This window comes from Podarcis gaigeae (genome assembly GCF_964106915.1).
Source record: "Podarcis gaigeae genome assembly, chromosome: 5".
Lineage (NCBI taxonomy): Eukaryota > Metazoa > Chordata > Lepidosauria > Squamata > Lacertidae > Podarcis > Podarcis gaigeae.
Window position 1 is genome coordinate 14,041,257 of NC_139681.1, and position 23,732 is coordinate 14,064,988.

General features: G+C 46.3%; 1 protein-coding gene across 2 annotated transcripts in view; it reads right to left on the minus strand.

The window, feature by feature from the left end:
• Positions 1–7,456: 7,456 nt before the first annotated feature.
• The window catches only part of PKD2L1 (polycystin 2 like 1, transient receptor potential cation channel), a 47,943-nt gene continuing 31,667 nt past the window's right edge, over positions 7,457–23,732 (minus strand). Inside the window, exons 8-16 of one of the 2 annotated variants that reach the window (XR_014564036.1) lie at positions 21,641–21,822; positions 19,149–19,269; positions 18,680–18,778; positions 15,723–15,844; positions 14,172–14,289; positions 13,916–14,052; positions 12,286–12,427; positions 9,601–9,925; positions 7,457–9,478 (exon numbers count right to left, since the gene is read on the minus strand). Coding sequence is in view for 1 of the 2 variants with exons in the window: in XM_083738313.1 (XP_083594439.1) it covers positions 9,728–9,925; positions 12,286–12,427; positions 13,916–14,052; positions 14,172–14,289; positions 15,723–15,844; positions 18,680–18,778; positions 19,149–19,269; positions 21,641–21,822 (1,119 nt within the window). In the remaining variant the exon portion in view is untranslated. Of the gene's footprint in view, positions 9,926–12,285; positions 12,428–13,915; positions 14,053–14,171; positions 14,290–15,722; positions 15,845–18,679; positions 18,779–19,148; positions 19,270–21,640; positions 21,823–23,732 lie in introns of both variants that reach the window. The other variant, XM_083738313.1, reaches the window with a different exon arrangement.

Genomic DNA, 23,732 nt, shown 5'->3' on the forward strand with positions numbered 1-23,732 from the left:
CGAAACCCAAATGGCATCAGCCAAGTGGGGGAAATTCCTGCCATGCCCCTGTCCCAATGACAGACGACACACGACGGCATAGCAAGCTCAGGCGCAACAAACTCTGAAAGTAGGGAGAGGTGGGCGGGTGTTCCGAATGCACGCGCCGAAAGAGGAAGCTCTGGGTCACGTGCATGGGCATAAATAGGTTCCTCAAACTGTTTGGACTGCATTCCATTGGCCAGATTGTACCCAGCTTTGAGGGACCTACCAATTGGTTGTTGTGGCTGACCAAATGTACCCACCCACAACACAGGGTGTTAAGTTGTGGGTGAACATATCAGACAACACAGCGATTCTTCAGACAGCTCTTGTTTATTCACAGGCCAGAACAGAACTGAACTGAAGGGTGCAGGCAGCCTGCTTATATAGAGCTCACCTACAAAGCAACAGTAACAACTTTCTGTAACTATCCAATCACTGAACGTCACTTTCAATTCCTTATTTGCATATGCGGATCTGAGTGAAAACTATCTACAGCATCCCCCTGCTGGCCCAGGGTGAGAACTTCAGTACATAACACTGGGTGTCAGTTGTCCAGGTCTCACCGCAATACATGCCCTCTTTAAGGGAGGACCCGATTTCTGATTTGATCTCAGAACGTCCCGGGTTTCCTTTCTGCTCCCCTCCATGTCTCAGAGAACAATTAAAAGTGGTTTGTGTGTGTAGGTGCAAAAACTGAGTCCTGTTTATGCTGAAAATAAAATTCCTGCACCAAATGAAGGAAATAGTGAAGCTGGCCTATGAAGCTCTTCTTATAATTTCGAAGGAAAATGTCACCCATCCACTTTAAAATTTAAATTATTTAATTGCAGGCAGCCATTTTTTTTAGAAAATGCATTTATTGCTTATTCCTTTATTGTAAATGGAGCCTTACACTGTCTACTGAGAAGTTAAGTCCCACTGAATTCAATGGAGCTTACTCATAGGTAACTGGGTAAAGACTGGGCAGCTTTTCACTGCAATCCTAAGCATTTTTACTCAGAACTAAAATCTCACTGAGTTCAATAGGATTTACTCTCTGCGATGTTCCTGATCATCCTCACAATTTCCGTTGTTGTTGTTATTATTATTATTATTATTATTACCCACATTTTCCGTGACAGAGACTTAAGGCAGCTCACATTTTATTTCTTTCCATTCATCTGTTGAAGGTGTTGTACATGATCTCTTCCTGCACACATTTTTTTCCCCTTTAGAACAATCCTGCGAGGTAGGCTGAGAGGTTGCACTTGGTTCAAGGTGGCAGTTGTGCATATGATGTCTCTGTGTGTGGCGAGATCAAATGCGGGAGAAGCTTCCTGATGCAGAAAAGGCTGTCCCAATTTTCATCATACAAATGTTGGGGGGGTACACAACCCCACATGCCACGCTAGACTTCATCACGCACATGTGCAGAGGTGTATGACAATGTACAATGCGTTGCAACACCCAACTGAAGTATCTATGAGAAATATCCCAGTGTGCAACCTTCTGGGCATGAAGTTCGTATTGAGGAAAGAAGTTTTTGAGGGCAGTTCCTTTGCTTCAGTAATGTATCGACACATGGTTTCACTGGCATGGAAATGCTTCATGTCGTATATCTCAACAATCTAAAGCAAATTATGCGGTCCAGCCCTACGCACTTTATTTAGAAATAAGTCCCACTGAGGCCAACAGGCTTGCTCTAAAGCATGTTTGCATAAGGCTGACACCAACGTTTCCGAACCCTGCCCTTGTCTACTCCACAAAACGTGTAGAGCTACAGGTGACCTGAGAAGACCAGGGTTGATTGAAATGCTCAGCTCTTAAGAAACACTTGCTGGTGTTCCTTCTCTTGTTTTTCGTCATAGCCAATAGCATTGTTTAGAAAACTTTGAAAGGATAGAATCATAGAATCATAGAGTTGGAAGAGACCACAAGGGCCATCGAGTCCAACCCCCTGCCAAGCAGGAAACACCATCAGAGCACTCCTGACATATGGTTGTCAAGCCTCTGCTTAAAGACCTCCAAAGAAGGAGACTCCACCACACTCCTTGGCAGCAAATTCCACTGTCGAACACCTCTTACTGTCAGGAAGTTCTTCCTAATGTTTAGGTGGAATCTTCTTTCTTGTAGTTTGGATCCATTGCTCCGTGTCCGCTTCTCTGGAGCAGCAGAAAACAACCTTTCTCCCTCCTCTATGTGACATCCTTTTATATATTTGAACATGGCTATCATATCACCCCTTAACCTCCTCTTCTCCAGGCTAAACATGCCCAGCTTCCTTAGCCGTTTCTCATAAGGCATCGTTTCCAGGCCTTTGACCATTTTGGTTGCCCTCCTCTGGACACGTTCCAGTTTGTCAGTGTCCTTCTTGAACTATGTTGCCCAGAACTGGACACAGTACTCCAGGTGAGGTCTAACCAGAGCAGAATACAGTGGCACTATTACTTCCCAGGAGAAATGCTTTAGAAAGTGTGATAGGAATTTTGAGGTCTTAGATATATGTTAAATGTTCATAAGTGTACCAACCAAGCACATACATAGATCAGCACACATTTTGATTCCCAAACTGACCAAATGTTTTCTCTGCAAGGTCAAAAGAAAATGGAAAAGCCTCCCCATTGTCCTTTCCTTCACAAATCCTGTCTTAAGGGTATGTCTTTGTTTGAATAGGGTGTGAGCCTGTGACCTGAACCAGGAACTAAGTATTTATCATTACAAAAGAATGGCCAGGCTCCCCAGGCGATCCAATCAAGTAACATGCCAGACAGGAGATAAACAACGACAGGAGAAAAACAACATTCAAATTTCTGTTTTAAGACCGCCTTTTCTGTGATGTAGGTATGATGTATCTGAGGGGTGGTCTTAGGTTACACCCCTTCTGTGATGTAGGTATGATGTTTCTGGGGGTGGTCTTGATCTACAGGGTGGCAATTTCAAAAGTCTTTATAAGGCCTTGCGCACCATTTTTCTGGGTTCCTCCTCCTACAGGTGAGGGGAGCACCCTGTTGCAACACATCAATAAAGATCAAGCTTACAGGTGAGGGGAGCACCCTGTTGCAACACATCAATAAAGATCAAGCTTACTAGCTGTTTTGCTTCTCAATATTCTCTGGTTGGCCTCTGTTTATTTTCTCCTACCAATAGGGAACCTATGTAAGGACTCTATGTGGGCTCTTGGATACCCCATAAGGGAAAAGGACAATTTTTGTTTACAACAAAAGCAGAAAACATTCTGGAAAGAAAGCAAACATGAAGGGGGTGGTAGGGGCCCGGCCTTGCATTGGCCCCCAAATCCAAAATGTATGAAAGCTTTCCCAGTGTTGTGAAAACTTTAGATCTCATCTGCCCCATTACTTGTAGGTCACTTACTCCTTTCTTTCTTTTTTATTTCTCCCCCTTTTTTTGGGGGGGGGGGAGAACGGTTCCTGCTGAAAGGGTGACATACTGATTTTTCTTAAGTGAAATTCCGCCTTTCCACTAACGGGGAGAAGAAACATAAGAAGCTAATCAAAACCTATTACTTGGCGCTTTTGTGGGTCAACATGCAGCCATGTATTCCGATTTTTTCTTTGGTTATGTCTTAATTCCTCCTCTGTGCCCCCACCACGCAGCCAAAATAGTAAAGGGTCAATGACCCACACCATGCCCTGTTGAATACATCCCTTTTACTGTTTTCCATCAATGGAGTGCTGGGATAAGGTTCAGGGAAGGACTGAATGGAAAACAGAGGCTGCAGTGCCTTGCCCTTTCTTCCACTAATACACACAGGGCCGGATTTAGGTTTGATGAGGTCCTAAGCTACTGAAGGTAATGGGGCCCTTTATAGGTCCAGCTGCCCTTTGTCAACAACAAATTGGCGCTGTGTTTGTGTTGAATATATGCTGTATGGTAATTTATGGACCTAATAGGTATCTAAAGTCATTTGCACGTGCAGAATGTAGGCACCCTATATATGCTGTTGTTGTTGTTTAGTCGTTTAGTTGTGTCCAACTCTTCGTGACCCCATGGACCAGAGCATGCCAGCCACTCCTGTCTTCCACTGCCTCCCGCAGTTTGGTCAAACTCATGTTCGTAGCTTCGAGAACACTATCCAACCATCTCATCCTCTGTCGTCCCCTTCTCCTTGTGCCCTCCATCTTTCCTAACATCAGGGTCTTTTCCAGGGAGTCTTCTCTTCTCATGAGGTGGCCAAAGTATTGGAGCCTAAGCTTCAGGATCTGTCCTTCCAGTGAGCACTCAGGGCTGATTTCCTTCAGAATGGTGGAGAGGTTTGATCTTCTTGCAGTCCATGGGACTCTCAAGAGTCTCCTCCAGCACCATAATTCAAAAGCATCAATTATTTGACGATCAGCCTTCTTTATGGTCCAGCTCTCACTTCCATACATGGAAGCTTTTACTATGGTTTTCCCAGTAGTGATAGAAATGAGCAAACCAGTGATATTTTAGGGAGCAGGCTAGCAGGCAGGGCCCATGACTTACATCATAGGAACCTGTACAACACAAAACACTGCTGCTGTATGTAGGTTTTAATTTATTTGTTTTTTATCTTATAATTTGGAAATGTACATCCAGTTGTTTTTTTACTTCAAATTTTTTTGGGGGCCCCAAGAGAGTGGGGCCCTAAGCTATAGCTTGTTTAGCTTATACCTAAATCCGGCACTGAATACAAGTGTGTCAGAAAGTGTGCAAGGGCGGGTAGTTTCAGGGGTGGTCCACAGGCAGCCCACAGGGACGCGGGTGGTGCTGTGGGTTAAACCAGAGAGCCTAGGGCTTGCTGATCAGAAGGCCGGTGGTTCGAACCCCTGCAATGGAGTGAGTTCCCGTTGCTCGGTCCCTGCTCCTGCCAACCTAGCAGTTCGAAAGCACGTTAAAGTGCAAGTAGATAAATAGGTACCACTCTGGTGGGAAGGTAAACAGCGTTTCCGTGTGCTGCTCTGGTTTGCCAGAAGCGGCTTAGTCATGCTGGCCACATGACCCGGAAGCTTTACGCCGGCTCCCTTGGTCAATAAAGCGAGATGAGCGCCGCAACCCCAGAGTCGGCCACGACTGGACCTAATGGTCAGGGGTCCCTTTACCTTTACAGGCAGCCCACAGGTGGGCTAAGCAAAATGTGCTATATGAAGCAAAATGTGTCATATAAAATAAGGTGTGGTCCTTGCATCTATCCATGCAGAGCCGTGTGGGTTTTCAAGTGCAGTGCAGACGGGCTCACATATTGTAACTGTCTTGTACGCTTGGCTTACGAAGGGCGCTGTTTCACTGATTTGGTGAAGTGCAAGATATAAAGAAATAAGCGATGCAGTTGCCTGCTAGATTGTGCGCTAGAGACATCTAGTGTTCTGCTGGAGAAGTGTCTGATAAACTTAACAGAAGGGTGCAAAAGCGGTGGAACAATTTTTGTGTGATGGCACCGGTGCGGAAGCTGAGGTCCGAGGAAAACCACTTCCCCAGAGTGGGGCTCTGTGTAGGATAGATCTGTTTTTAAATCCCTTCATTTGGAGATGAACAGCAGCATTACCACATCTGTGGCACTCCCTAGAGTTGGCATGGAGGCGCCAAATATGCCCAATTCATGGAGCACAAAGATTGCACCTTCCATGTGCAATGCCGCTACAGAAAAGTATTTTTGGCTGCCTCCACATTGGGACTATAACCTTAAAACCCAGGGCTTTTTTTTCAGCTGGAATTCGCTCCCATTGCTCTGTCCCAGCTCCTGCCAACCTAGCAGTTTAAAAGTACACCAGTGCAAGTAGATAAATAGGTACCACTGTGGCGGGAAGGTAAATGGCATTTCCGTGTGCTCTGGTTTCTGTCACGGTGTTCCGTGCGCCAGAAGCGGTTTAGTCCTGCTGGCCACATGAACTGGGAAGGTGTCTGTGGACGAATGCAGCTCCCTCACGAAGAGTCGGACACGACTAAATGACTAAACAACAACAACAACAATGGGTATTTATTCAGCCAGGACTGTGGCAAGAAACTTGTTCCTTTCAAACATTCAAACGGGGTGTGTGGGTGTGGGGAGGAGGGGAGGAAAATAAAGCCACCCACATTGTGTACATATTGTTCACTGAAAAATCCTTTACTCCTTTCAAGTTACGGTACATTTAGAACTTTTAACCAGAAGCGGCTTTTTTTTTTCTTTTTACAAGAATACAAGAAGTCACAAATGACAATACGGCAGGTAACGGCACTGCATAGCAATAGCCATAGAATCGTAGATTTGCAGAGATGCGAGGGACCACAATGGACATCTAGTCCAACTCTAGACCGGAGTGACAATCATTGTGCATCACACAAGAGGATGGGAACACATGACAGGTTACCGTGCCTAATCTAGTCATCAAGCATCAGTAGCAGTGCTGAGATGTGTGTGTTGCTTCACAGGCATGATGGAAGGTCGATCTAACACATGGCTGAGCGCTTGCGGGGTCTGAGCAGAGAACAAATCTACACAACGCAAGGAAGTATTTTAAGGCTGGTGCTGGCCTTTCCAAGCAAAACACTGCCAGCAGGAGATCCAGGCGGGTGGGCTCTGGATTAGGGGCCACACAGAGGCGGAGGAGGAGTTGGGCAGACCTGGCAGGTGATAGCAATAAGTCCAGCCCTGGGTGCAATGGTCCAGGCTCTGCATATGGCTTTGGGCTCTACCGAGAGAGAGGTACAAAATGATACGTGGAATTTTAGGTTATAATATCTGCAACCGCTATTTAAAGCAGGGGCCAGCAAACATTTTCAGCAGGGGGCCGGTTCACTGTCCCTCAGATCTTGTGGGGGGCCAAACTACATACCGTATTTTTCTCTCTATAGGACACACTTTTTCCGTTCCAAAAATTAAGGGGAAATGTGTGTGCGTCCTATGAAGCGAATGCAGGCTCCTTGGCTTCAGCGATAGCAACGCGAAGCCTCCGAAGCGCAGAGGGAACGCCCCCCCCGTGCTCCGGAGGCTACGCATTGCTTTCGCTGAAGCCTGGAGAGCGAGAGGGGTCGGTGCGCACCGACCCCTCTCACTCTCCAGGCTTCAGAAATAGCCGCCTGAAGCCTTTGAAGCGTAGCGGAAACTCATGCTGCGCTCCAAAGGCTTCAGGTCAGTGAAAGGAACCCGAAGCCTTTGGAGCGCAGCGCGAGTTCCCGCTGTGCTCCAAAGGCTTCAGGTGGCTATCCCTGAAGCCTTTGGAGCACAGTGGGAACTTGCACTGCGCTCCAAAGGCTTCGGGTTCCTTTTGCTGAAGCCGGGAGAGCAAGACTCTCCTGGCTTCAGCAGAGAGGGAGAGCTGTGCAGCGCCGCTTCAGAGAAGTGGGAGGAGAAATGGAAGGGGCTCCGTTTCTCCTGCCGCTTTGCTGAAGGGGCGATGAGCAGAGAGGGGGAGAATTTTTTTTCTTGTTCTCCCCCACTAAAACTAGGTGTGTCCTATGGTCCGGTGCATCCTATAGAGCAAAAAATACAGTGTGTTGTTTTTTTTGAGGGGGGAAATGAACAAATTCCGATGCCCCACAAATAACCGAGAGATGCATTTAAATAAAAGCACACATTCTACTCATGTAAAAACACCAGGCAGGTCCCACAAATAACCCAGAGATGCATTTTAAATAAAAGGACACATTCTACTCATGTCAAAACACGCTGATTCCCTGACAGTCCGCAGGCCGGATTTAGAAGGCGATTGGGCCGGATCCGGCCCCCGGGCTTTGGTTTGCCTACCCATGATTTAAAGGAAGAGTCAGGGAGAACATGTGTACAATAGACAAGGAAGCCATTTGAAGCTTCCATCTGAGGCAGCGGATTTGCACCAGACCAGCTAAGGCCCTTCCAGATTGATGCTGTTTCTGGATAGCAATCAGTCACACGCTGGCAAATTTAGGCTGCACAATTAAATGTCCTGGGAAGTGTGGGATAGTAATGGCCTGACGCACAGTTTTGTAACTTCCTCGCAAACAAATCAGAATAAACGTTCCATAAATGACTAACCTTGCCTAAGCTCCCCACAAACTTTGTGCAAACGAATTAGGAGGAAGGCTCAACAAGCTGGCAGTCTGGAACCAGTCCATATGCAATAAATAGACAGGTTTCTATTTAGCCATGTATGCAGGTGCATAGCTGTCAACTTTTCCCTTTTTTAAAGGGAAATTCCCTTATTCCGAATAGGATTCCTCACAAGAAAAAGGGAAAGTTGACAGCTATGTGCAGGTGGTGGGAATTTGCTGCCTCAGATTGAAATGTTATGTTCGTCCTTGTCTATCGTAATTGTCCTATTAGTTTTATTTTAAGCACATGTTGCACATATTATTATTAGTTTTTACAGCACTCAGAATACATACCATTCAATTATATGTATTATAATATATAGTGTGGGCATGATTTCCCTGCATTGAATTAAAATCCATGTCGAAAAATATTTTTGTGCAAAGAGACAACAACTTTTAGACTTCCTCAGGGCTTTCAATCTATCTGAGCAGGACTGGGGTCCATTTGAAACATACAGAAGCCAGCGGCAAAATTTGAATCCAGATCTGAAATCTGCCCCCCCCCACTCCAATGCCCAGAGGAAATATTGATCCTTCTCCATTGCAGTTCATCGCATGTAGCCAAACATGGTTGTGTTGTGAAGACTGTGTTCTTTGTCTTCCAGGGGCGAAATGAGAAGAGACTTTAATTGCCATAGCTGTCAACTTACAGATTTGAAAATAAGGGACCAGCAGCCTCAAAAATAAGGGATCAGCAGCCAAAATAAGGGATTTTCTGGACACAGGTATGTTCAACTTCTGAGCCCCTCCAAGCCAAAGGCAGAAAACCCAGCCAGCAGCCAAACGAAGCCTCAAGCGGTGGTTCCCACAGCGCAGCAACCCAGCAAAGGGGATGCAGCAAGGAAAACCACCGTCACCTCTCTGCTGGGAAGCGTGAGTTAAGGCGAGTCCCCAGGCAACACGGCCGATTTGATCGGCACAAGGCATGCAAGCTCCACCCCCCAGTTGTTCTTAGACTCCTTATTGGGTGAGCAACGCAGCCAAGCAACACAGTTGGAGCCTCCCTCCTCCCTGGCCGGCAGGGAGGGAGGGAGAGGAGCTGCTTCCTTTGAAACCCGGGAAATTTAAGGGACATCATCAATAAGGGACAGCAGCGGGACACAGCGCTAGGATAAGGGACTTTCCCACCAAATAAGGGACAGTTGACAGCTATGTTAATTGCACTTTTGAATCCCATGCCACAAAAAAGTAGCTACGGATTTCCCCAATAAAGGAAGGGTTATTCTGTGTCCCCGTGACATTTATCCTCTCTAAATCACCCTCCCTGCCAGCTCCGATTTGCTGCAATTTTTAACGACTGAAAATTGCATACTTTTTAAAGAAATCCAGCGGGGCAGGGGCAGTTTTCAGCAGGAAAAGGAGACGAGGTTAAACTCTCTCTCACCCCACTGCTCTGATCTGGACTGAGGCCCTTGAGGTTCCATTTTGGAAAGAGCAAAACATGGAGAGTCTTATGTATTACAGTATTTTAGGGGTTTTTTTGAAAGCCGCCCAGAGTGGCTGGGGAAGCCCAGCCAGATGGGCGGGGTATAAATAATAAATTATTATTATAAATTATTATATTATAACCACGGGATTAAAAGTACAACTAAAATCACGCATAGGTGTTTGTTTTTTAGCCCTGACTAATCTAAAAGTAGTAAAATAGCGGAAATTGTGGTGGTGTTTTATTAGCGAAGTGGGGTTGTTCAGAAACGAGTTAGAAGCTTTTATTGGATTGTCGTGGGGCACTCTTGGGTGTCTGAGAGCCGGGGAGCTCTGTCTTGGGGTAGAAAGCGCTGCTGCCACTCAGGGGGGTTAAGCGGACATCGTTCTCCTGCCTCTCCGATCCACCTTCTTCCTTGATGATCCACTCGGCGTTCTGAGGAACCAGACTTCCTTGGCTGAACTGTTCTTCCTGCGAGCAAAAAAAAGGGTGAAATATACTCAGAGACGAGAGTGGATTTCATGCTCTTTATTCAGCTCATAGTGGTGAGGAGGAATGAAAGTTTCCCCAAAGTATCTGCTTTATATACATTATTTACACAATGGGCTGCATGTGATTGGCTAATTCCGGGATTCTCCTGTAGGCCAATCGGGTTGTGGATTCACTTCCGCCTGGAGCTGGATAGGGTGGCTCCTGCGGACCAATCCTACTGCTGCATTGTTCTAGGACCAATCAGACTGCTGCATTTTGGATCCTATTGTTCTAGGACCGATCAGACTGCTGCATTCTGAATCCTATTGTTCTAGGACCAATCAGACTGCTGCATTCTGAATCCTATTGTTCTAGGACCAATCAGACTGCTGCATTTTGGATCCTATTCAACTCAGTACATAACAAAGGGAAAGGCAGCTGCTCATTCAGAGGTTTCGGACAGAAATGGGGAAGGACTTGCTGCAACAATAGGATTACCAGCAGCACTCTCCCCACTCCATGGGTTCCTGAAGCTGGTATTCAGAAGCATCACTGCCTCCTGTGGCAGGGAGTTCCAAAGTTTGACTATGCAGATTATCAAGCGTTACTGAGGTGGAGAGGAGACTCCAATGGGAATCTTTTCACTTTAAACCACCAGTCCACAGGGAGATGTAAAGGTGGGTTCAGATGATGCAAGAAACCAGAAACCAGCAGGGGAGGAGTGCTCTGGAAAAACACACACACACCACACACACACACACTTTCAGTTTTACAATTTAAAATACAGTGGTACCTTGGGTTAAGTACTTAATTCATTCCAGAGGTCCGTTCTTAACCTGAAACTGTTCTTAACCTGAAGCACCACTTTAGCTAATGGGGCCTCCAGCTGCCGCAGTGCCAGAGCACGATTTCTGTTCTCATCCTGAAGCAACGTTCTTAACCTGAAGCACTGTTTCTGGGTTAGCGGAGTCTGTAACCTGAAGCATATGTAACCTGAAGCGTATGTAACCCGAGGTACCACTGTACTAATTTAAACATCCTTGAGATATCAGTGACTTCACTTCTTCTCTTTCCATGGTTCATTTTGCATATCACAAATCCCTGCATATTTTACAAAAACTAAACCTTTCAGTATTCCATCCATCAACCTATTTACACTGTTGAATTCATCTTAATGCTGCCAGTGTTTTCAAATGTACACAATTTCCCCCAGGTACTCAAAAAATGTTTTCCAGTCTTCTCGAAAGGTATGTTCTTCTTGTTCTCTTATTCTATATTTTAGGTCTGCATGCTGTGCATATTCCATCAACTTAAGTTGCCATTCTTCTTTAGCTGGGAGCTTGCTTGTTTTCCATTTTGGGGCTAACAAAATACGGGCCGCAGTAGTGGCATACATAAATAAACTTTTGTTGCACCTGGGAATCTCTTATTTGGGAGGGACTAAAAATTCAGAAAAGTTGTTGAGATTTTTTTTTGGGGGGGGGAGGATTGCCCAGTGTGGATTCTGCACCCTGAGTAGATAGGATGTTGCAAAGTGTGTTCTCCCTCATGGGGAGCAGGTGTTGCGGTGGGGGCTGACAAGACACCTCACTGTTGCTAGGCAAAAGGTTTGGCCATCAAGCAGGGATGGGCTGTTACTGGGGAAAGTTATATGTTGCCATTTAGTGATTGACAGCCCTATTGGTTAAATACGTTCCACACAGCGACGAACTTCCTCTTTTCGCTGCTTACTTTAGATCACCCACCCTCCCTTCCCTAATTTTAGGCTGTTTGCTTGACCTTGCTATGCCTGTCATGGGGTCATCTGCTTTGGGGCAGGGGCCTGGTAGGAATGGAGTCCATTTGGCTGATTGGCTGGTGCCATTTGGTTTTTGCCTACTGCGTAGCAAATCGTCACAACTTGTAAGGTTGCAGTTAAGCATTGGTTTGGGAATTGGTTGGTGGAGGGGTATGGATTTGGCTGTGCCTGCCCCTCCAAAATGCTGCTGCTCCAAGGGTTTTCCGTTAAAGGAACCCAGGGGCTCCCCCATGCTTTTGTCTGACACCCCCTGGCAAGGGGCTAGGGCCACACAAGCCCCTGGGAGCATTTGGGGAGAGGTGAGGCATGGTTCCCAGTCCTCTCTCTCCCCGGGTGACTTACCCTTTCTGACTTCGGGTGTGTGTGCGAATGTCAGAGCTGTCCCCGTGCGGGGTCAGTTAGTCGCTACCAATGCCTAAGCAACCACTGACATTGCTGTAATTTTAATAAAGTTGTGGCCAAAATTATGCCAAAAACCTTAAACAAAAATTAAGTGCTATTGTGTTTTTATTTGGGGTGTCTTGGGGACCTCGACGCGCAATTGGAACCTACAGATACCTACTTTGCTAATGTTGTTGAGAAGCTTGCTCGCGGAGTCCTTGAATTTGCTTCTCTCCAGACCCTCCAGCTTAACCACCAAGGCTTCTGTCTTGGATATGACACCCCCAATGGAATGCTCCAGCTGCAGAACCCGCCTCAGGAGTCTGCGGAAGAAAGTGCGGTTTGTTTCTGTGCTGACCTTTGTGCATCAATCAGCAAAGGAGAGATTATTCCCAATCTCTGCTTCTAGTTTTGAGCCCAACTCTTCCCAATTTGTTTGATATAAGGAGGGGAATATCAGACCCTCTGAGTGTCCCTATTTTCCAGGGACAGTCCCGGATTTACAGAAGCCATCCCGGTTTCTGATTTCATCCCCAAATGCCCTGCTTTTCTCCTATTTTCATTGGAGAAATGTTGGATAGTATGGAGTTAGGTAACCCCTGAGCCAAGGAATAAGTAGCCATACAACCAGTGTTTTTTCCTGGGGGTACACAGGGGTATGCATACCCCTAAACATTTTGTGAATCTAACGGGAGAAGAAACTAAAAATGTTAAATTTTAAAGGTTTTTTTCTAGCATGGTGAACCATCAGTTCCATTGCTACCCCCGATGGCGGCCTCATTTCCTGTCACAGTGTATTTTCCTCAGTCTCAGACAGAAGCGAGTGTTTAACATGTGAAGTAAGGTAAAGCAAAGGGACCCCTGACCATTAGGTCCAGTCGTGACCGACTCTGGGGTTGCGGCGCTCATCTCGCTTTATTGGCCGAGGGAGCCGGCGTACAGCTTCCGGGTCATGTGGCCAGCATGACTAAGCCGCTTCTGGCGAACCAGAGCATCGCACGGAAATGCCGTTTACCTTCCCGCCGGAGCGGTACCTATATATCTACTTGCACTTTGACGTGCTTTCGAACTGCTAGGTTGGCAGGAGCAGGGACCGAGCAACGGGAGCTCACCCTGTCGCGGGGATTTGAACCGCCGATCTTCTGATCGGCAAGTCCTAGGCTCTGTGGTTTAACCCACAGTGCCACCCGCGCCCCAACGCCCCACCTCCAATGGCTGCCTCATTTCCTTTCCTGGTGTTTCCTGAATCTCAGACAGAAGCGAGTGTTTAATGTGTGAAGCAGTGTGGAATGTGGACATGTGGTGTTTTACTGATAAAAGTTTGGCCTCATTGAGGGGCAGTATTTCAAAATGAGTAATGCATGTTCTTTGTACTTTTGTCCATTTACTGTATTTATTTTCCCTGATTTGAACTATAAAATGGTGATTTTATTGAGTCAAAATGAGAGTACCCCTGAACATTTTTTAAAGAAAAGAAGCACTGTATACAACCATTAGAAGACATCTAAGGCAACCCTGTACAGGGAAGTTTTTTTAATGTGTACTGTTTTATTATGGTTTTTATACAGTATATATTGGAAGCTGCCAAGAGTGGCTGGGGCAACCCAGTCAGGCGGGCGGGGTATAAATATTATTATTATTATTATGGAATAGGACTTCCCTATTTTCATCAGAGAAATATTGGAAGGTATGGCGTATAGGCGCCATACCTATGTTTCGCATAATATATAATTTAGTGATCTCTTTTTGGGTCTGTATATTCTGATGAGTGTATTTGACAGGTACTAATAAAGTTAAATGATAATACAGACGTTTGGAACTCCTCCTCAGACACCAGGCTAGATTTGTTTTCTTGATTGTTCTTTGCATCTGCAATGGCAAATGGGCCGTCCAAATTGTTGTCTCTGAAGGATTTCCCCAAATTCTCAATTTCTGCATTCAACGCAACCTAGGATAGAAGAAGCAGCCAGTCATTTTTATCGTGTTCAGGTTTGACCATCGTGCTTTTAAAACTCAGGACCACAATCAAAGGCACTCCTGTGACACAGAGGGAGAATGTATCCTTACTCTCTTCTCCTCCAAGTCGTTCCGCATTCTCTTCTGCTCCTCCTCATCCAGAATCTGGTTCCCATCTTTATCAAACTTTGCAAAGGCTGCCGTGATCTCGTGCTCAGCATGGCCAAGCCTAAGGAAGGAAGGACAGCAGGAGAGAGACTGGAGCTGAAACACAGGGCCTGAACACCTAACATTCTTATTATCGACCAAAATTTGGCAAAACACTTTGGCCACCCCTTCAGCATATGCTGTGAGTGTGGGATGTGATTCACGAGGAGCAGTCAAGTACAACATTCCTTCTTTTCCTAGAGAAGACATCCGGGGGAATTGTGATGGCCTGGGATTCGGACTTGGAGGCTGAACCTGAGGAATCCCAGCCTGCACAGGAGTCCCCGCCTCCAGGACCGGCTGAGCCGGGGCTGGGGATTGAGCCTGAAGGGTCCTTACCTGTGCTGGATCCTCGGGTGCAGGCACCAGCTAAGTCTGCTCTGGCTCCTGAGGTGATGGAGGACCCATTGACTGCAGGTGATCCACTCTCAGCCCCATCAGGGGAAGCTGAGGTTGCCTCTGGGTCCGGTAACCCTCCAGCCTCTCCTGAGCTGCAGAGGCTCAGGGCGGAGGGAACTAAGTTCCCGCAGGAGGAGTGCTCGCCTCCAGGCCAGGAGAAGTGAGTCACCTGTGGGCCGGGGCCGCCCTATGTCTCGGGGCAGATAAAAGCCAGCCAGCCCAGTCCCAAGTTGCGGGAGCAACATTGTTGGTAGCCTGTTCCTGCCTGCACCCTGTCCTGCTGGATCTCTTGACCTTGCCTGACTCCCTGCTTTGGACCCAGTTTCAACTTTGACGGACGGCCTCAATACTGCACCCTCGACCTCGGACTGAACTCGGACCACACCTCATGGAAACCCATGGGACCAGCACAGGAATGTTTGGTCCAGCCAGTCGAAAACTTCCTGTTTCCTCCTGGCCTGGAGCATCCTTCCTCTTGCATGTGACTAGAGGTGGGTGTGACCTTACCTGCCCAGGTAACAAAAAGGGCAAGGAACGCAACACACTTTCTTCTTTTTGACTCTTCTCCATCTTCCTTTCGTCATGTGAACTGCAGGACTGCTAGCCTGCAGCCACTGGGATTATTCCCCCATACGGGATAGGTCCAAATGTATATACTTTGTAACTAAGTCTGCCTTCAGGGATCCAACTGTGAACTGATGATGTGAGTAAACTTGTGTACTTTAAACAATATTGTGGCGTGTTCATTCTTTTAAGAGGGATAATAAGGGGACTTACCAGGAACTTTATTGTGAGAGGCTTAAAGGAGCCTGCAACCAGCTATCTGCTGTGCGTTTAAAAGGGGAATGTAAAACTCTGCTAAGTTATGGAACTTGCTAGCGCAAGTTAGGAAGGATATTAATAAACAATATATCCTCTCCTGCCTCCCTGAACATTCCCACAGTGAGACTAAGATATGTGAGGAAGTCTAGCATCAAACATTGTTTGTTGGCCGATGCCAGTCTGTGGTATGAGGGACTTCCAAGAAGGTTCTCTGCAAACTCTGAAGCTACTTACTCTCTCAAGCTGTTCTTAAAGTCTTCAAATTCCAGCTCCTTGGTCCCTTTCTGCAAAGCTTTTTGCACATCAGAGATCCGGTCTTTTTTCAGCTTCAGCTTCATTAGGGTCCTATTATAGCCCTGGAGTTAAAAGATGCATGGAAAAATTCAGCCTTGCCACCTCACCCAGCTGCAGGCAGAGGAAAGAGGTATGGCAGCAACATGAACAGTCTGGAATACGGTCACAATGAAATCAGAACAATTCTTCACAAGACATCAAAGTGAGTTCACATGTCCCCCCACCCACCCACCCTGCACACCTTCCAGTTCTCTCTGCAGTGTGTCTGAAGAGTTTAATAATAATACTAATAGAGAAGGAAATTGACTGAATATGCAGAATTGGACAAATTGACTGGGAAGATTCGATATCAGAAAGACCAAAAGTTTATCAAGGACTGGGGGAAATTTACAGAATATCTGAAAAATATATGTGATCTACAGACAACGCTTGTTGGTTTTGAAGAGACTCTGTGAGATAGTAAGAAATATTGCAAAAAAAGAGAGTAAGAGGAAAAGGAGTTGGGAAAGGTAATATCATGTTTAGAAATGCGTCAATAAATAGAAATTTTACGAAAGATTGGCAGAGAAACTGAGGGAAGTCAAAAATTGAAGAATGAGTGCAAAATAATTTGTTGATTGTATAAAATTTGTTTGGAAAATGAATAAAAATTATTTTTTGAAAAATATATTTATTATTATTTATACCTCACCCATTGGGCATCTTACAGCATATCTAAAAACATAATAAAACCATGAAGCATTAAAACCTCCTGATACAAGGCGGCCTTTAGATGTCTTCTAAAGGAACCAGTGTGGTGTAGTGGTTAAGAGCGGTAGTCTCGTACAGTGGTGCCCCGCAAGACGAACGCCTCGCAAGACGAAAAACCCGCTAGACGAAAGGGTTTTCCGTTTTGGAGGCGCTTCCGGGGACCTCTTTTAAATGCTGGCGGTGGGGAGCAAAGCCTTCCCCCCCTCCGGCCTTCAGAAGAGGTCCAGGAAGGCCGGCGGGGGCCGAAAGGCTTTGCTCCCCACCGCCAGCATTTTAAAAGCAGTCCGGGATAGCAGGGAAGCATTTCTCCGCTGTCCCGGACGGCTTTTGAAGGCAGGCGGGGGGGGGGGAGCAAAGACTCTTCTGAAGGCGGGCAGGGGGGCAAAGGTCTTTGTCCACCCTACCTGCATTCCCGGGGGCTTTTAAATCACCCCGGGACAGCGGAGAAGTCGCCCGCCAGCATTTTAAAATCGCCCCGGGACAGCGGAGGAATTCTCCGCTGTCCCGGGAAGGCAGGCGGGGGGGAAAGCAAAGACTTTCGCCCCCCCGTCGGCCTTCAGAAGAGGTCAGGGGACAGACTGTCCCCAGACCTGGTCTGAAGGCGGTTTCCATAGGAACGCATTGATTGATTTTCAATGCATTCCTATGGGAAACCGTGCTTCGCAAGACGAAAAATTCGCAAGATGAAAAGACTTGCGGAACGAATTAATTTCGTCTTGCGAGGCACCACTGTAATCTGGGGAACCGGGTTCACATCTCCGCTCCTCCACCTGCAGCTGCTGGGTGACCTTGGGCCAGTCACACTTCTTTGAAGTCTCTCAGCCCCACTCACCTCACAGAGAGTTTGTTGTGGGGGAGGAAGGGAAAGGAGATTGTTAGACGCTTTGAGACTCCTTCGGGTAGTGATAAAGCGGGATATCAAATCCAAACTCTTCTTCTTCTAAAAGTTATATAATTCTTTATCTCCTTGACATCTGATGGGAGGGCGTTCCACAGGGTGGGCACCACTACTGAAAAGGTCATCTGCCTGGTTCCCTGTAACTTTGCTTCTTGCAGTGAGGAAAGAAGGCCCTTGGAGTTTTACCTTAGGCTGATGGATGGGGGTGGAGACACTCCTTCAGGTATACTGGGCTGAGGCCGTTTAGGGCTTTAAAGGTCAACACCAACACTGTGAATTGTGCTCGGAAATGTACTGGGAGCTAGTGAAGATCCTTTAGGATCAGTGTTACATGGTCCTGGCAGCCGCTCCCAGTCACCAGTCTAACTGCCGCATTCTGGATTAGTTGTATTTTCTGAGTCCCCTTCAAAGGTAATGTTAAGTTGTGGGTGAACATATCAGATGACACAGCGATTCTTCAAACAGCTCTTCTTTATTCACAGACCAGAACTGAACTGAACTGAAGGGTTCAGCCAGCCTGCTCATATAGAGCTCCACTAGAACGCAACAGTAACCACTTTCTGTAACTATCCAATCACTGAACGTCACCTTCAATCCCTTATTTGCATATGTGGACCTGAGTGAAAACTATCTACAGTATCCCCCTGCTGGCCCAGGGTAAGAACTTCAGTACATAACAGGTAGCTCCATGTAGAGTGCATTGCAGTAGTCCAAGGGGGAGATAAGCTGTTCCTCCCTCTTCTCTCTTCCTGGCACCCAGCGTGATGCAAAACAGTGGGGCAGAAGGACTCAAAGTTTTGCGGACCTTGAGGAAATTATTCATCCCAAGGGTTGCTGGGGTTCTGCATGCCAGGGTGCTGCCATGTAGCATCAGAAGCTGCAGAAATCAGGAGGAGGAAGAGACCGCCATTCTTTTCCCTCCTTATGGCTTCTGAAGCAGAGCCTTTGTTGTCTCAGGATGTGGGGGTTCAAATGAAAAGGGGTGTGTGTGTTTCTGTAGCAGGTGAACTGATTTTGAATCTGGTGTGGGGGATCTTGCCTAGAGTCGACCTTAATCCTCTATCAGGTTTATCCCCCCCTCCATTCATTGACGGGATTCAAACAAACACCCCAAATTCCCCTCTCCCCATCACCTATCGTTTCCCAGAAAAGCCTTATAATGGTGAGCGTTTTCTCAATGCGCAAACCCTCCGAAACATAATCCAAATTTCACAGGAGAGGAAATGTGGATTTCAGTTAATGAAGGAACCTGTTTCAGAATATCCGTGAGCTGCAGTTCATTCTTCTGGTTTGAAAGCTCCTCTTTGACTTCAGAATACGTGTCGTTGATAATAGCCAGGAACATGTTCTGTGGGAAGAGAAACAGAAGGGTTGGTTCCTCCATGTGGACTAGACACATAAAGCACCCTCTTTGGTCCATGGAGCAAATGAAATACCTCCCAACTTTAACACTTCAAGAATCTTAATATATATATATATATATGATCAACTGCTGTCACAAATAATGTACCGTAGTCTTTCCCACTCCACCTACTTAGGCGCAGTGCCAAAAAGAAGAAAATATCCCACAAGCCACCTAGTTCAGTGCTGAGGGGGGTGGGCACAGTCATTGTATTACCTTCCCGCCGGAGCGGTACCTATTTATCTACTTGCACTTTGGCGTGCTTTCGAACTGCTAGGTTGGCAGGAGCAATAGAAAGCAATAACGCACAACTTACCAACAGCACAAAGAAGACAAAGAAGACGTAGGTGACAAAATATATCGGCCCCAAGACCCGGTTAGCGTTGTCAATGGCGTTGTAGTCAAAGTCGCCGAGGATTATTCGAAACTGGGTGAAGCTGGAAGGTAGGAAGAGGGTGAGGGTCAGCAATGTATGGCAGAATGCCTCGCTGGGTGTAGAAAATAAGTTCTAGCGGTAAATATGTCACCGTCTATCCCTAGACCTTGAATGGAAGAGCTCAGGGCTTCAGCAGTCTAGAATCAGAGCTTTGTAGTGTTGTGCTGGGCTTGTAGGACACCTACTTCCCATGACAGAACCTCAGTGGGGAACCTCTTCGTCCCGCCAGGACTCCCCATTTGGTCCATGAAGTAGTTTGGACCAAACAAGAGCCACCTGTCCATTTCCTGAAATCACTGGGCATCAGGTGCAGGGCAGGTCAAGCTGTGGGGCCAAATTCAAGCGGAAAGCGGGGGGCTGCTTGCATCCATAATAGCTTAAAGGTAAAGGGACCCCTGACCATTAGGTCCAGTCGTGGCCGACTCTGGGGTTGTGGCGCTCATCTCGTTTTATTGGCCGAGGGAGCCAGCATACAGCTTCTGGGTCATGTAGCCAGCAGGACTAAGCCGCTTCTGGCGAACCAGAGCAGTGCACGGAAATGTCGTTTACCTTCCTGCCTGGAGCGGTACCTATTTATCTACTTGCACTTTGATGTGCTTTCGAACTGCTAGGTTGGCAGGAGCAGGGACTGAGCAATGGGAGCTCACCCCATCGCGGGGATTCGAAGCGCCGACCTTCTGATCGGCAAGCCCTAGGCTCTGTGGTTTAACCCACAGCGCCACCCACGTCCCTTCCATAATAGCTTATAATATCTTTAATGAGAGAGATTAGGGTCAGAAGGTGTCAGGGACTGGGCAGAGGGGGAATGGTGGAGACCGCCTCCCCATCCTGACCCTTCCAGGGAGAAGGAAGAGGAAGACAGTATAGATTTACAGCAGGGAGTTGAGGGAGGTAGCAGCTCAGAGGCAGACGAGGGGGAAAGCTGGGAAAACATGGGAGAGCGGGAACAACACCCAGCTGACATGTTGTCATTAGAAAGCATTCCATCTCCCAGAACCTGGCGAGCCTTAAAAGTAGGAGAGTAAAGAGCTCAAAGACAGAGGGCACTTAGCAACACCTGTAGATGAGGTGATGATGATATTGATGAATGAGGAGGTGGGAGAGATAGGAGGTGGAGAGTCACTTGGGACAATGCCATTATCCAAGAAGCTGAACCCAGTTCAGCTACTGTTTGATTGATTACAGGTAGGTAGCCGTGTTGGTCTTATTGGTGTTTTGCAACTTTGACCTGTTGCAGGACCTTGGCCAGACCTTAGCAGAGCATATGCAGAGTTCTCAAAAGCAATCAGTTGCAGGCAGGATGGACGAAGCAGGAACAAAACGCTGCTACCAGTAACTTGATTACTTAGAGGTGTTTATTATTTGCAGCAGACTTCAAGTTACTATATACAAGAACAGAACAGATACACAGATCTTAACTAGCTCTCTCTTAACAAACTCCAAACGACTCTCAGAATACCACACTGGCCAACCAACACATTCCAGTCAGTAAGGTCATAAATCATCATGCCTGTGTGAGACCTTAACCAATGGTAAAGCTGTTTCCAGGGTCCCATATTTCCAGGCAGATAACTCCTCAGTCATCCTTGGCTGTCTGCCAGCTCTTAATTGATTCCGTGTGAAGCTGCACAGAATTGCATGTAGTCAAAATCCCAACAGGTCTGCTGTAGTCGAAACAAAATAAAAAAAATTCTTCCAGTAGCACCTTAGAGACCAACTAAGTTTGTTCCTGGTATGAGCTTTCGTGCACACAAAAGTTGGTCTCTAAGGTGCTACTGGAAGAATTTTTTTTATTTTGTTTTGATTGATTGATTGACAACAGTACGCTGTTTATTGCTTTCATTTTAAGGATCAATGGTCTTGTTAGATAGTAAAATTCATGTTAAATTGCTGTTGTAGGGGTTGTTTTTAAAAGTCTGGAACAGATTAATCCATTTTGCATTTTTATGGGAAAGCATGCCTTGGTTTTGGAACGCTTTGGTTTTGGAACGGACTTCCGGAACGGATTAAGTTTGAGAACCAAGGTACCACTGTATGGACTTCAAACCAGTTTTGGATGATATATTGATATATTGCCCAGCTCCGAGATGCTCTGGAAGCTGAGCTCCAGTCCTGAGAGAAAGGTTATTCGCTTACCAACAACCTTGGAGAGTTTTCTGATTAAGCGGTCTATACTTTTGTCCTGAACAAACAAGCAAACAGGAGAACAAACAAACCCCGTACACGCTAGTCTACACAATCAGGCACACCCTATAAAACGTAGAAAAGGTGTGTGATGCGGTACAATTCAGTGCTTACCAACCTATGTGGTGGCATGCGACCAAAAACCTTAAAGGAGGGTGAGGAGGAGGAGGAAAGGGAGGCCCACTCACATGCATTTGACAAAGGTGCTGAAGTTTTCCACTTGGGTCCCGAAGAGAAGGTATCCTAGCTGGGCGTAGGCAAAGAAGACGATGAAGAACATGATGGCAAAGCCTAGGATGTCTTTCGCACAGCGAGCTAAGGTGGAGGAGAGCTGTGTCATCGTTTTGTTAAAGCTAATGTATTTGAATATCTGGATCGGGAAGGAAAAGAGAAGGACAGGTTATTATTATTATTTTTTAATAAAAATTTTATTAAAGTTTCAACAAATTTTTATCACAACAAAACAAAGCAAAAACAATAACGAACAATAATGAACAAAAACAATATAAAAAAGAAAAACACATATAAGTTCAACCCTTAATTTCTTATAACTTACTTTCCCGACTTCCTCGTACCTCCCCTTTCTGTATTCCAATTTCTGATTACTTTTTCAGCAAATCCTTCCCTTACTTTTAGCTTAATTTTAATGTTACTCCTTTTCTTTAACTTAACCATTATCGCTAATAACCAAATATTTTCTAATCCAACGTCATTTTAGCATTCATTAATTTTGCAATATTTCTTTAGATAGTCCTTAAATTTTTTCCAATCTTCTTCCGCCGTTTCTCTTCCCTGGTTTCAGATTCTGCTCGTCATCTCTGCCAAACCCATTTGGTCTATCACCTTCATCTGCCGAGAAGGACAGCTTAAGGACAGGTTAAAGTGAGATGGGATGAGGAGAAAGCCTGGGGGAATTTATGGACTTCCTCTCAAGTGACAAAGATTGACAGGGCGCTAATGGTATACAGTGGTACCTCAGGTTACATATGCTTCAGGTTACATACGCTTCAGGTTACAGACTCCGCTAACCCAGAAATAGTGCTTCAGGTTAAGAACTTTGCTTCAGGATGAGAACAGAAATCGTGCTCCAGCAGCGCGGCAGCAGCAGGAGGCCCCATTAGCTAAAGTGGTGCTTCAGGTTAAGAACAGTTTCAGGTTAAGTACGGACCTATGGAACGAATTAAGTACTTAACCTGAGGTACCTCTGTACCTCAGAAGCAGGTCTTCTGTGGCTGATGGTTTGAGGGAGCAGGGTGTGTCTGTTCCATACTCTCCAACATACCTCTGTTGAAAACAGAAATGTCCCCTCCAATATGGGGTTGTCTGTATGTGTATCAGGTTGTAAGGGGTTGTACTGTGGTTGTGCGACAGTTCTTCAGTTTTTCAAACAGGTCTGTTTTATTCATGACAAAAGGGGCAGACATTGCACACAACATCCGGTAGGTGGCTCCCTCTGCAAATTTTGTCGCCCTGGAAATTTCTCATTTCAACATTTAAAACGCATGCACCCCATATTGTCTGGCCAGCAGCTGTTGCCTTAGGCTTAAGTGGAGCAGCGGAACCTGAATGACTTTTGAACTACTCAGGACTTCACCCAGCCAATGAAAGCATGCCGTCCTCAGCCAGCTTGAGTACAGCACATAAATAGTTTTTGCCAAAAACCAGAGGGGGAGAATGATATGCCTTGCAAAGACCCGCAGTTAAAATTGTCGAGGGGTCCATTTTCAGCACGTTTCCAGCATAGCTGTCAACTTACAGATTTGTAAATAAAGGACCAGCAGCCAAAATAAGGGATTTTAGTCAATGAGTTAAAAGGGACCAGATAATTTTGGAGAGCAGCGCCGGTTTTTAGCCCTTCGTTTCCAGAGGTTGCTGCTCAAGACACCAGCCGATGAAACAGTGCAATTAAATAACTAGAAGCAGCAACCACTTTTTGTGCAAAACGAAGTTCAAGTTATGAAGATGCTGCTGCAGTTCTGTATCTTTTCTCTCATGCTCCATCTGCAGCTCTCAATTCCATCAGGTGGGGCGGGAGGAAGGGGGGGGGAATAGCGCCCAAAGTAAACCCGCAGATCAGACCATCTATGCTAGTCTACCACTACAAATCTATGGGAGAAGCGCTTGCTGTTCTTCCCTTGTAGCCCTTGGAACACCTGCCCGCGCCTCCTCCTCCTCCTCTTCCTCCTCTTTCTGAACTGCTTTCTCTATGGTTGCCCTTGCTCTGCTCTCAAGGCTCCTCATAAATTCATAGACCATGCTAGGCTGCCCATCTGATTCGGG